General features: G+C 43.1%; 1 protein-coding gene and 1 long non-coding RNA gene across 2 annotated transcripts in view; both read left to right on the top strand.

The window, feature by feature from the left end:
* The first annotated feature begins 2408 nt into the window (after positions 1-2408).
* Positions 2409-4796, top strand: LOC127007574 (uncharacterized). Its single transcript, XR_007760291.1, has 2 exons — positions 2409-2550; positions 2687-4796. It is a non-coding gene; the product is annotated as an uncharacterized LOC127007574 (long non-coding RNA).
* Positions 4797-6857: 2061 nt separating this feature from the next.
* Positions 6858-11994, top strand: part of LOC127007292 (uncharacterized) — a 38633-nt gene continuing 33496 nt past the window's right edge. Inside the window, exon 1 of the mRNA XM_050878070.1 lies at positions 6858-7304. Coding sequence (XP_050734027.1) covers positions 7293-7304 — 12 coding nt within the window. The 5' untranslated portion in view covers positions 6858-7292. The remainder of the gene's footprint in view (positions 7305-11994) is intronic.

Raw genomic sequence — 11994 nt, 5'->3', positions numbered from 1 at the left:
TCCTCCTCTTCCTTCGCCTCTATCTTAAAAGTTCTAGCATGCCCCCTGCCTTAGTTCCTTCTAGATCTCTTCTCCACCATCACGCTCTCCAAAATACCTCCACTTTTCTCCCTCTCTCCCTCTGTTCCTTCTTCATGGTCCTCCTGTCCTCCCTTGCTTTTTCCCTCTCCGTCCTTCCTACACCTGGACGCCTCGCTCTCCCCTCCTTACTATCCCTCCTTCATATCCCTTTGGAGTGCCTTGTATGCCAGTGCGACTCCTCCTCTCCCCTCTCTCCTTCCCCTCCCCCTTCTCCTTCTCCTCCTCCTCTGAGTCCTGTCTGAATTGTCTGAATTCTGCGTACGCAATACAAAGACAAGAAAGCGTTTTTGCATGCCAGGTGCAAGTCTGGATGACATTGCAACTGCCGTAAATGTCACGCAACGCGCGAAGCCAGGCACACTGTATGTGATTCACGCGGGTATAAATGACACCCAAACAACGCGATCTGACCACCTTCTGTCGAAACACCAACGAGTCATTCTCCCAAAAAACATTGCGCTCATCAGTTTCTACAACAGGGCTTTCAGCGTCAACACTACGTTGAAAAAACTTAAACAGCAGATATTTCTGCCCCTCCCTTGCATACTTAACAGGTCGCTCCAACTGAATAAGGTTCCTGAAGACAGGAAAATAGTGAACGCAATACCGATTTATAAAAAAAGGGGATGGAAATGTTGCCTAATCCATAGGCCCACAAGTTTGAGATCTATGGCAGGCAACGGCCACTTCTTCATTGGAGTAGCGCTTAGCGGGCTTTTTTGTTTTCAGTTGTTTTTGTCCATGAGCTGCTTCCTTACTGTAAAATATCCCCGTTTTGTTACTCGTTTTTTTACCCATCTTTTACGTACTTTTACGCACCTTGAGTCCTCAGCCAGATGAAGAACGACTCAGGCAACTCAACCTCTTTTCGCTGGAAATGAAACGCTTGCGTGGGGATATGATTCAGGTCTTGAAGTACCTAGTCGATAACTCTGAGATATCTGAACTGCAAACCAACTCAAGAATAGAAACAACGGTCTACCCATTCAAGCGTTAGAGACTGGTAGGAGTTTCTTCTCAAAGCGGGTCATACGCCATTGGATCAACTTCCCGGCTGATGTAGTAAGTGCAGAAACCATCAACTCTTCAAAAATGGCATCAAGTGGCTGTCGAGCAGACCACATCACGGCCAACCTCGTAATGAGCCAATATGCTTCCTGTTGCCTGCCTTTCCATTTTTCCATGCTTCCTTAGCCTCCTCGTCCTCCCCCTCTACCACCTCCTCTTCCTCCTCCCACTCCTCCTCCTCCTCTTTCTCCTCCTCCTCCCACTCCTCCTCCTCCTCCCCCCCTGCACCACCTCCTCTTCCTCTTCCTCCTCCTCTTCCTCCCACTCCTCCTCCTCCTCCTCCTCCAACTCTGAGCATAATTATTTTCTCAACACTCATGAGCCTCTTGCTGTCTGCGGCCGTGACTCGTTGCATTTCTCTCTCTCTCTCTCTCTCTCTCTCTCTCTCTCTCTCTCTCTCTCTCTCACACACACACACACACACACGCACCGCCTTGGGCTTTATACGAGCTTCTATTCTGTGATATATTGTAATTATTATTAGGACTCAAAACACGATAAGCTATTCTCATACTAAACACACTTGCGGGTACTTCGTAAGATAATAATGATAATAATAATAATGTAAGTGGGTGATCGTTGCAAACACTGACGACGATGATGATGATGATGATGATGATGGTGATTCTCGTTATGTGTTACCGTTCGTTACGTGTTTTTAGTGTTTCTCCTTAATTGTGTCTTCGGCCTGTATTCTCAAACGCTTTCGGCGCTCACAATATATATCGTCACCTTCGTAAACAAACCGCCTAAGTCATTATTTTCTACTTTACCGGAAATCAGAAAAGAACTGTCATTATCTCATTTGGCTTAAGATTTAGGCAGAAGTGCAAAGGCCAATTCTAGAGCACTCAAACCCTGAATGACGAAGGCAACTATACAAAAATGGGCGTCACATGTTGAAAAATTGATGTAAACAAAAACCTGGAAATCTCTGAAAAATGACTTAGGCGATTATTTTATGAGGGTGACGATATTTCCCAATTCCACAAAGGAGGTTAGTTCGGTTCTCATGTCTGTTTTTTTTTCACTTTCATGGTCCAGAAGCCTTGACAAACTTCCACTATAGGCTCATAAAACTACCCATGGAAATACCAAAAAAATATCTCTAAAGACAAATATTATAAAGGAAAACACTTCCCAATTCCAAAAAGGACATTAGTTCGGTTCTCGTTTTTTTTTTTTCACGTTCATGTTTCAGAGGCCTTGTCAAACTACCACTAGGCTCATAAAACTACCCATGGAAATACCACAAAATATTCCTTAAGACAAATATTCTAAAGGCAAATATATATACAAGCCACAAAGGAGGTTAGTTGGGCTTTCATGTGTTTTTTCTTCACGTTCATGGTTCAGAAGCATTGGCAAACTTCCATTAGGGTCACAAAACTACCCATGGAAGTACCCAGAACAACCTCTACAAAAGCCTTACCTAAGCTACCACTAGGGTCATAAAACTACCCATGGAGGTACCCACAACAACCTCTACGAAAGTCTTACCTAAACTACCACTAGGGTCATAAAACTACCCATGGAGGTACCCACAACAACCTCTACGAAAGCCTTACCTAAACTGTCACTAGGGTCATAAAACTACCCATGGAGGTACCCACAACAACCTCTACGAAAGCCTTACTAATGTCGGTGTGAGAGTAATCCCCGAAACGCTTGAGAATGTGGTCTGGATTCGTGTCAAGTTGTCTGTAATCATTTTGTGTGGCGAATCATCGGTGTCTCTGTATAGAATCATCATCTTAGCATTTCTTTCTCCCGTCCGTCAACCCTTTCGTCAAGCGGTAGCCTATTGTGGTCGAAATCTGTCTTTCCTGTTTGCTTTTGGTTCAGAGTAAATTTTGGCCACTTTACTTTTGTCCGTTGTGGGAGTGGCAAGTAGCGGGCTTTTTTTTTTATTCTACACTCTTTTTGTTGCCCTTGAGCCGTCTCCTTTGTTATATAAAGAGAACAAAAAGTGTTTGTGTTGGTTGTCGTAGTAGGTTATGTGAAAATGTAATGTTTTTTTCACTTTTTTCGAGTATTTTCTTTTTCTTTTGTATATGATATTGCTCGAAATCCGTCTCCTTTGTTGTAAAAAAAGAAAAAAAGGGTTTGTATAGGTTATCGTAGTAGGTTATGTGAAAATGTTGTTTTATTATTTTTTTCGAGTATTTTCTTTTTCTTTTGTATATGGTATCGCTCGAAGTCCGTTTCCTTTGTCGTCTCAATCTTGTATTATTATTGGAATCTGTCTTGGTCGAGAAGGAAAATAATGTTTGTATTGGTTTGTATTGGAAGTTTGAGTTACTTTCTTTATTCCTTCACAAGTTTGTCGCGTTTTTTTTTTCCATATAGTATTGGTCGAAGTCCGTCTCCTTAGTCGTCTCCGCCTTGCATTATCATCGGAATCTGTCTTGTTCTTTTGCTGTTGGTCGAGAAGAAAAATAATGTTTGTATTGGTTTGTATTGGAAGTTTGAGTTACTTTCTTTATCCATTCACAAGTTTGTCGCGTATGTTTTCTTTTCCGTAAGGTGTCGCTCGAAGCCCGTCTCCTTGGCGCTGATGAGAGCCTCTGACTTTGTTAAAAATAAACATTAGGTAATTTATTTATTTCACTGCTTAATCTTTGTGTACATGTTAAAGAAATGTATACGTCTATTGTCTCCATTTTATTTTTTCCTACGCCAATGTATGTTTTTTTAAAGTTATAAATTTTTGTATGATCCAGAAAAGTGCGTCAGTTGCGTTAATATTTTTTTTTCTACGCCATTGTGCTTTTCTGAAAGTTATACATTTTTTTATGATCCAGAAATGTGCGTCAGTTGCGTTAATATTTTTTTTTCTACGCCAATGTATTTTTTCTGAAAGTTATAAATTTTTTTATGATCCAGAAAAGTGCGTCAGTTGTCTTAATATTTTTTTTTCTACGCCAATGTATTTTTTCTGAAAGTTATACATTTTTTTTATGATCCAGAAATGTGCGTCAGTTGCGTTAATATTTTTTTTCCTACGCCAATGTATTTTTCTGAAAGTTATACATTTTTTTTTATGATCCAGAAATGTGCGTCAGTTGCATTAATATTTGTTTTTCCCTACGCCAATGTATTTTTTTTTTAAAGTTATAAATTTTTTTATGATCCAGAAATGTGCGTCAGTTGCGTTAATATTTTTTTTTCTATGCCAATGTATTTTTTTTTAAAGTTATAAATTTTTTTATGATCCAGAAATGTGCGTCAATTGTCTTAATATTTTTTCTACGTCACTAATCTTTTCTGAAGGCTATACATTTTCATCTTTCAGTTTTAGTTCATCTTGCCTTTCAACCTAACCTAACCTAACCTAACCTAACCTAACCTATCTTTCGGCCACTCCTCTTGACTTTTGTAGGAGCAGTGAGTAGAGGTTTTTTTTTCTCATTATTGCTTCCTTTTTTTTTGCCCTTGAACTGTTTCCTCTACTGTAAAAAAAAAAAAAAAAAATGTACAGCTCGGCCATTTTGTGTCCTTCATGTTCCATATAATATCGTGTGTTGCTTCGTTAGTTGTCGAACGTTGCCTGGCATCACGCTGACACACCACTGTACCCAGCCTTAGGAATAATACCACGGTGACCTAACATCTGTCTATTTTTTGCTTAATACAGTTTAAAAGTACATGGCGATTTCCTTCTCCTCTCTCAACCTAATAATTAATATAATGGATAACACATTTTTTCTTGTCTTTCCTAGAGTTGAGTGGACAAGCGTAGTGTTGCTTTGGCTATTACAAGAATGATTGTTATTTTTTACAGAAAGCGAGAGAAATCGAGAGGTATATATAAAAAGAAAATATGTATACTCGATAAATCACTCCAGTCTGTCGATATCGCTGGGGAATTGACTTCTCTTTCATCTCTTTCACCTTTCTTTTTGTATAGTATTTAACTCATCTCCTTCATATATATCCTTAAATTTGTGAGCATTGTCTCCACGCATAAATTCATTCAATAAATTACTCCAGTCTGTCGATACCGTTGGGGAATTGATTTATCTTTCATCTCTTTCACCTTTCTTTTTGTATAGTATTTTAGCTCACCCTCATCATACATATATCTTTAAAATTTGTGAGTATTGTTTCCACGCATAAATTCATTCGGTAAAACACTTCGTCTGTCGAGATTGTTGAGGAGATGATTTCTTTTTCATCTCTTTCACCTCTTTTTATATAATATTTTAGCTCACCCTCATCATACATTATCTTTAAAATTTGTGAGTATTGTTTCCACGCATAAATTCATTCAATAAATCATTTCGTCTGTCGATGTTGTTAAGGAGACGGTTTCTTTTTCATCTTTTCCATCTCTCTTTTTGTATAGTATTTAAATCATCCCCTACATATATATTCTTAAACTTGTGAGTACTGTTTCCACACATAAATTCATTCAATAAATCATTTCGTCTGTCGATGTTGTTAAGGAGACGGTTTCTTTTTCATCTTTTCCATCTCCCTTTTTGTATAGTATTTAAATCATCCCCTACACATATATTCTTAAACTTGTGGGTACTGTTTCCACACATAAATTCATTCGATAAATCATTTCGTCTGTCGATATCATTGGGGAGTTGATTTCTCTTTCATCCTTTTCACCTCTCTCTTTGTACAATATTAAACTCATCCCTTCCATAAATATTCTAAAACTTGTGGGTACTGTTTCCACACTGATTCATTCGGTAAAGCACTGCATCTGTTGAGTACTCCGTTAGCGAAGTTGATTTCTTTTTCATCTCTAAATTCAACGTTGCCAGATTGTCGTACTCAGCCTCTTATGTTCTCCGATTTCCGACCCCAAAACTGTCTCGTCCATTCCAATAACTACATTTATTTATAGTTACCGTTGAAAGGTTTGATTATTAGTGTCTTTTTGCTGTAATTAAGTGTCTAAAAACGGTAAATACAATGGTGGATACGATAATCTGGCAACACCGTCTCTAATACCTACCTCTTTTTATATGATATTTTAGTTCAACCTCGTCATATGTATATATATCTTCAATAACTCGTGGGTTTTGCTTCCACTCAAATTCATTCGATAAATCACTCCAGCTGTCGATATTGTCGGGAAAGTTGATTTCTCTTCCAACTTCACTTTTCTTTTCGTGTCGTTTCTTGCAAGTCTATGATCGTGCAAGTCTTTTCTTCCTCCTGGCTGACGCATGAGGGGCGCTGCAGCTGCGTGGGTAAGTTATCGGCGTGTTGACTTTATCGTTGGGGGATGAGGGGGGTAGTGCGTGGGGTATAGGCACAGGCAGTCAATCACAAAGTTTCCACATGTGCGACAAGGATTCTTAAAAACCGACAGTCACGTTGCTTTTCCACTCGTACAAAATATGTCAACACTTTAGGTTTAGCAGACAAGTTTGATGGAATATCGTCTTTTTCAGGGTGTGAGGGGGAGAGGGGTGATATCTTTTAGTCAGAAATCGCCTACTCTTTCAAAAGGGGAGTATCAAGCTTGGAGGAAGAATGTATTATTCCTCCAAGGTATCAAGTCACCTCTCCACCCGAAATTGATCTCTCTTTTGGCCACGCATTTCTCGTTTCTTTCGTAGGAGCTCAACGAGTGCTTATGTTTTGTTTTTGTTTTCGTCATTGAGCTGCTTCCATTACTGTAAAAAATATGATTCAAAATTCTGAGTTCGATAATCTGGTCACGGCGGTCCGAAGTGTGCTGGTGGGCGTGAGTGGCGTGGGCGGCCTGGGCGGGGGGCTCAGTGGCTGTTGGCGTGGCTGCTGCTGTCTGTCATTCCTGCCGCCTCGTATTGATTTTGACAGAACTTTCATTACAAAAAACAACTTCTTTTTGTTTACCTATCTCCATCGCATCATGGCTACAAGAGCACTAGAGAGATGAGGGAGGGGCGTAACAACCTGCCCCGCTCAGTGTCCCTCAGCGTGATCCATGGCCGTGTTTTGCCGTGGGGGCGGGCGCGGTGGGAGCGAGTGAGCGGCAGGAGGTGAGGTGCGCCTGGCGAGCGTCTGCTGTGTGCGTGTGTGCGTGTGTTTGTGTGTGTGTGTGTGTGAGAGAGAGATCGGCTGCAGCAGACGACGCAGCATTGTGTCGTGCCAGGCCAGCAGACGACGTGGCAGTACAAGACGCAGCCTCCGTCGAGATGGTGCACCAGGTAGGCTGTTTGCTCCCTCCTGCTGCCGGGCGTCCTGGTGCTGGGTCACGGCCCTCACCACGCCCTCCCACACACACCCCACACCACACAGCCACGGGAACACACTGTGGGGATGTGTATAGGACTGCCAAACCACATATACACGTGTTAGGGATGTGAAAGGTTACTCGCTTGATCCTGTAGGACTCAAGGATACCCCAAACATGTCCTTCTCCGCCCTCCCACACACACCCCACACCACACAGCCACGGGAACACACTGAGGGCATGTGTAGGACTGCCAAACCACATATACGCGTGTTAAGGATATGAAAGGTTACTCGCTTGATCCTGTAGGACTCTAGGACACCCCACGGCACTAACAGATCCTTCTCTCCCCTCCTTCGCCACGCCCTTCACCACACAGCCACGAGAGCACACTGAGGGCATGTGTAGGACTGCCAAGCCACATATACACGTGTTAAGGATATGAAAGGTTACTTGCTTGATCCTGTAGGACTCTAGGATACCCCAAACATGTCCTTCTCCACCCTCCCACACACACCCCACACCACACAGCCACGGGAACACATTAAGGGGGATGTGTAGGACTGCCAAACCACATTATACACGTGTTAGGGATATAAAAGGGTACTCGCTTGATCCTGTAGGACTCTAGGATACTCCACGGCACTAACAGATCCTTCTTTCCCCTCCTTCGCCACGCCCTACACGCCACACCCACGCGTGTTAAGGATAAGAAAGGTTATTCGCTTGATCCTGTAGGACTCTACTATAGGATATCCCAAACATGTCCTTCTCCACCCTCCCTCACCACGTCCTTCACGCCACACCCACGGGGACACACTGAAGGGGATTTCTAGGGCTGTTAAACTACGTGCACGCGTTTTAAGGATATGAATGGTTACTCGCTTGATCCTGTAGGACTCTAGGATACCCCACGATACTAAAATGTTCTTCTCCTCCGTCCCCCACCACGTCCCTCACTCCACACGGACGGGAAGACCATTGAGTGCACTTTTGTAACTGTTAATTCGTCTAAATGTGTGATTAGGATACTGAAGGACACTCGCTTGCTCCTTCAGGACTAGGATAATCTGCATGTCCTTCCTGTTATCACTCCACCCATCTCACCACAGGCACGGGCAAGCATAGGAGGTGATTTGTCATTTGTTTAGTTATCACGCCACCTGTTCGCGTGGTAAGGATACGGCAGGATATTCACTTGATCCTTTAGGACTCTAGGCTGTCCCACGGCACCAACATGTCTCTCTCTCTCTCTCTCTCTCCCCCCCCCCGTCCCTCGCATCACTCTTCTCGCAACAGGGGCGGAAAAACAGATATTTGAGTGGACTGGAGTATTTGCTAAACCACCTGTATGCTTGTTGAACGTATCGAAGGATGCTCACTTGATCCTGCAGGACTCTAGGATATCCCACGAAGCTAATATGTCCTACTTTTCCCCTCACCACACCCCTCTCGCCACAGGAAAGGGCGGACTCTAGCATACAATAGTGTAGTTATCAAAGCAAGTGAGCAAATGTTAAGGATACTAAGTGACACGCCTTGCATTTCTATAAGACCCTAGGATATCCCATGGCTCTTAGATATCCTTCATCCTCCTATCCTACTCTTGCATACAATAGTGTAGTTATCAAAGCAAGTGAGCAAATGTTAAGGATACAAAGTGACACTCCTTGCATTTCTTCGAGACTCTAGGATATCCCATGGTTCTTAGACATCCTTCACCCTCCTGTCCTCCCTCCTTAGCTGCAAACAGATGGGAAGCAACATCGTAACGTGACATTTCGATTCTTAACACCTTCGTAAACACAGCATCCGGACTCCTATCACTCGTCCATGGACTAAGATATGGCTCCGTCAACTTAATATTAACTAAGAGCTGAAATGCAACGTTTTGGAGCTTTCTGATTAATGTAGAATCACTTAGGTTTAAGGACTGACCACCTCGTCTGGACCATGGGGTCTGTGTGGTCTGATTTTCTATGTAAATCTATGTAAATCTGGTCTCTCTCTCTCTCTCTCTCTCTCTCTCTCTCTCTCTCTCTCTCTCTCTCTCTCTCTCTCTCTCTCTCTCTCTCTCTCTCTCTCCCCCCGCTCCCTCTCCCCCCCAGCGTTTCCTTCCCTTCGCGTCCCTCCCTTATTTATGAGAACGTGATGACTCGTGTGTCTGATATAATTATGCTGATGATTTCCTCCTCTTCACCTGCCTACCTGTCTTTCTGCTTACCTGCTTACCCATACCTACCTACCTACCTACCTAACTATCTTTCTATTAACCTACCTACCTACTGACCTATCTATCTTTCCTATTTACCTCACTGCCTACCTACCAAGCTACCTTTATGCCAACCCCATTAAATTTTCACCCACTTTTTCATGCTTTCAAATTGCTACTAACATCACCATTACCACCAACATCACCACCACCACCACCTCCACCACCAATCCCCTCCTCACCATCATCACCTCTCATTACCCCCACCCCCACCCCCACCACCACCACCCTCTCTCTTTACCCACACCCCTTCCATTACCCTCAACACCACCACCACCACCTCCACCACCCCCTCTCTTTACCCACACCCCCTCCATTACCCTCAACACCACCACCACCACCACCACCTCCACCACCAATCCCCTCCTCACCCCTCACCATCATCACCTCTTATTACCCCCACCTCCACCTCCACCTCCATTACCACCACCACCACCTCCACCATCATCACCTTTCATTACCTCCACCTCCACCTCCATTACCCCCACCACCACCACAACCAACTCCACCATCATCACCTTTCATTACCTCCACCTCCACCTCCATTACCACCTCCACCTCCACCACCACCACCACCTCCACCATCATCACCTTTCATTACCCCCACCCCTACCTCCACCTCCATTACCACCACCACCACCACCATCTGCTTGCCTTGCCCCCCCCCCTCCCCTTCTCACCTCACGACCCGCAGTTCATTAAATTAGCTTTCTTATTTTCCTACACCACACGCTCGTTGACTTTCTTCTTTTTCTTCTTCTTCCTCTTCCTCCTTTTTTTCTTGTTCTTTCTCCTCCTCCTCCTCCTCCTCCTGCCTACTCCAGCTACCTATCTGCCTCCCTGCCTCCTTTCCTACCTCCTCCTCCTTCTTCTCCTCCTCCTCTCCTCCAGTCATTTTTTCCTCCTTCTCCACTGTCCTTGTCCCTCTAACAGCTTCTCCTCTTGCTCCTCCTCCTCCTCTTTCTGTTTTCTTCCTCCTTTTTTTCTTCCTCCTCCTCCTCCTCCTCCTTTCTCCTTCTCATATATATCTCTCCCTGCTCTTGTTTTTGTTCTCATTCTTCTTTTGATCACATTCTCATTCTTGTTCTTCCTCTTCTTCATTGCTGTTATTCCTCCTCCGTCTCCTCTTTCTCCCCCTCCTTCTTCTCTTCCCTTCAGTATAGTTTGCCTGAATCGTGTATCTATGGCCCTATTCTCAGACGCTTTTGGGCTCTCACTTGCAACATATATTTCCAAAGGCCACAAAGGAGATTAGTCAGGTTCTCTTGAATTTTTCTTTCACGTTCATGGTGTAGAAGGCTTGTCAAAATTATCACTTGGATTCATAAAGCTACCCCTGGAAATGCTAAGATAAGAACCTCTACCAAAGTCTTATCCAGTGCAAGTGTGTGAACTCCGAAATGTTCTTTGGTTTTTGGTGCTTTGGTTCTTAGGTTCATGGTTCTTAGGTTCTTGGTTCTTAGGTTCATGGTTCTTAGATTCTTAGGTTCATGGTTCTTAGGTTCATGGTTCTTAGGTACTTAGGTTCATGGTTCTTAGGTTTTTAGGTTCATGGTTCTTAGGTTCTTGGTTCTTAGGTTCATGGTTCTTAGATTCTTAGGTTCATGGTTCTTAGGTTCATGGTTCTTAGGTTCATGGTTCTTAGATTCTTAGGTTCATGGTTCTTAGGTTCATGGTTCTTAGGTACTTAGGTTCATGGTTCTTAGGTTCATGGGTTCATGGTTCTTAGGTTCTTAGGTTCATGGTTCTTAGGTTCATGGTTCTTAGGTTCTTAGGTTCATGGTTCTTAGGTTCATGGTTCTTAGGTACTTAGGTTCATGGTTTTTAGGTTCATGGTTCTTAGGTTCTTGGTTCTTAGGTTCTTAGGTTCTTGGTTCTTAGGTTCATGGTTCTTAGGTTCATGGTTCTTAGGTTCTTGGTTCTTAGGTTCTTAGGTTCTTGGTTCTTAGGTTCTTAGGTCATAGGTTCATGGTTCTTAGGTTCATGGTTCTTAGGTTCTTGGTTCTTAGGATCTTGGTTCATGGTTCTTAGGTCATAGGTTCATGGTTCTTAGGTTCATGGTTCTTAGGTCATAGGTTCATGGTTCTTAGGTTCATGGTTCTTAGGTCATAGGTTCATGGTTCTTAGGTTCATGGTTCTTAGGTTCTTGGTTCTTAGGTTCTTGGTTCTTAGGTTCTTAGGTTCTTGGTTTCATGGTTCTTAGGTTCTTGGTTCTTAGGTTCTTGGTTTCATGGTTCTTAGGTTCTTGGTTCTTAGGTTCTTGGTTTCATGGTTCTTAGGTTCATGGTTCTTAGGTCATAGGTTCATGGTTCTTAGGTTCATGGTTCTTAGGTCATAGGTTCATGGTTCTTAGGTTCATGGTTCTTAGGTTCTTGGTTCTTAGGTTTTTGGG

The sequence above is a fragment of the Eriocheir sinensis genome, chromosome 35, assembly GCF_024679095.1.
Source record: "Eriocheir sinensis breed Jianghai 21 chromosome 35, ASM2467909v1, whole genome shotgun sequence".
In the NCBI taxonomy this organism is placed as follows: domain Eukaryota; kingdom Metazoa; phylum Arthropoda; class Malacostraca; order Decapoda; family Varunidae; genus Eriocheir; species Eriocheir sinensis.
Note: the sequence above shows the minus strand (reverse complement) of the source record. Positions and strands in the feature narration are given on the sequence as shown.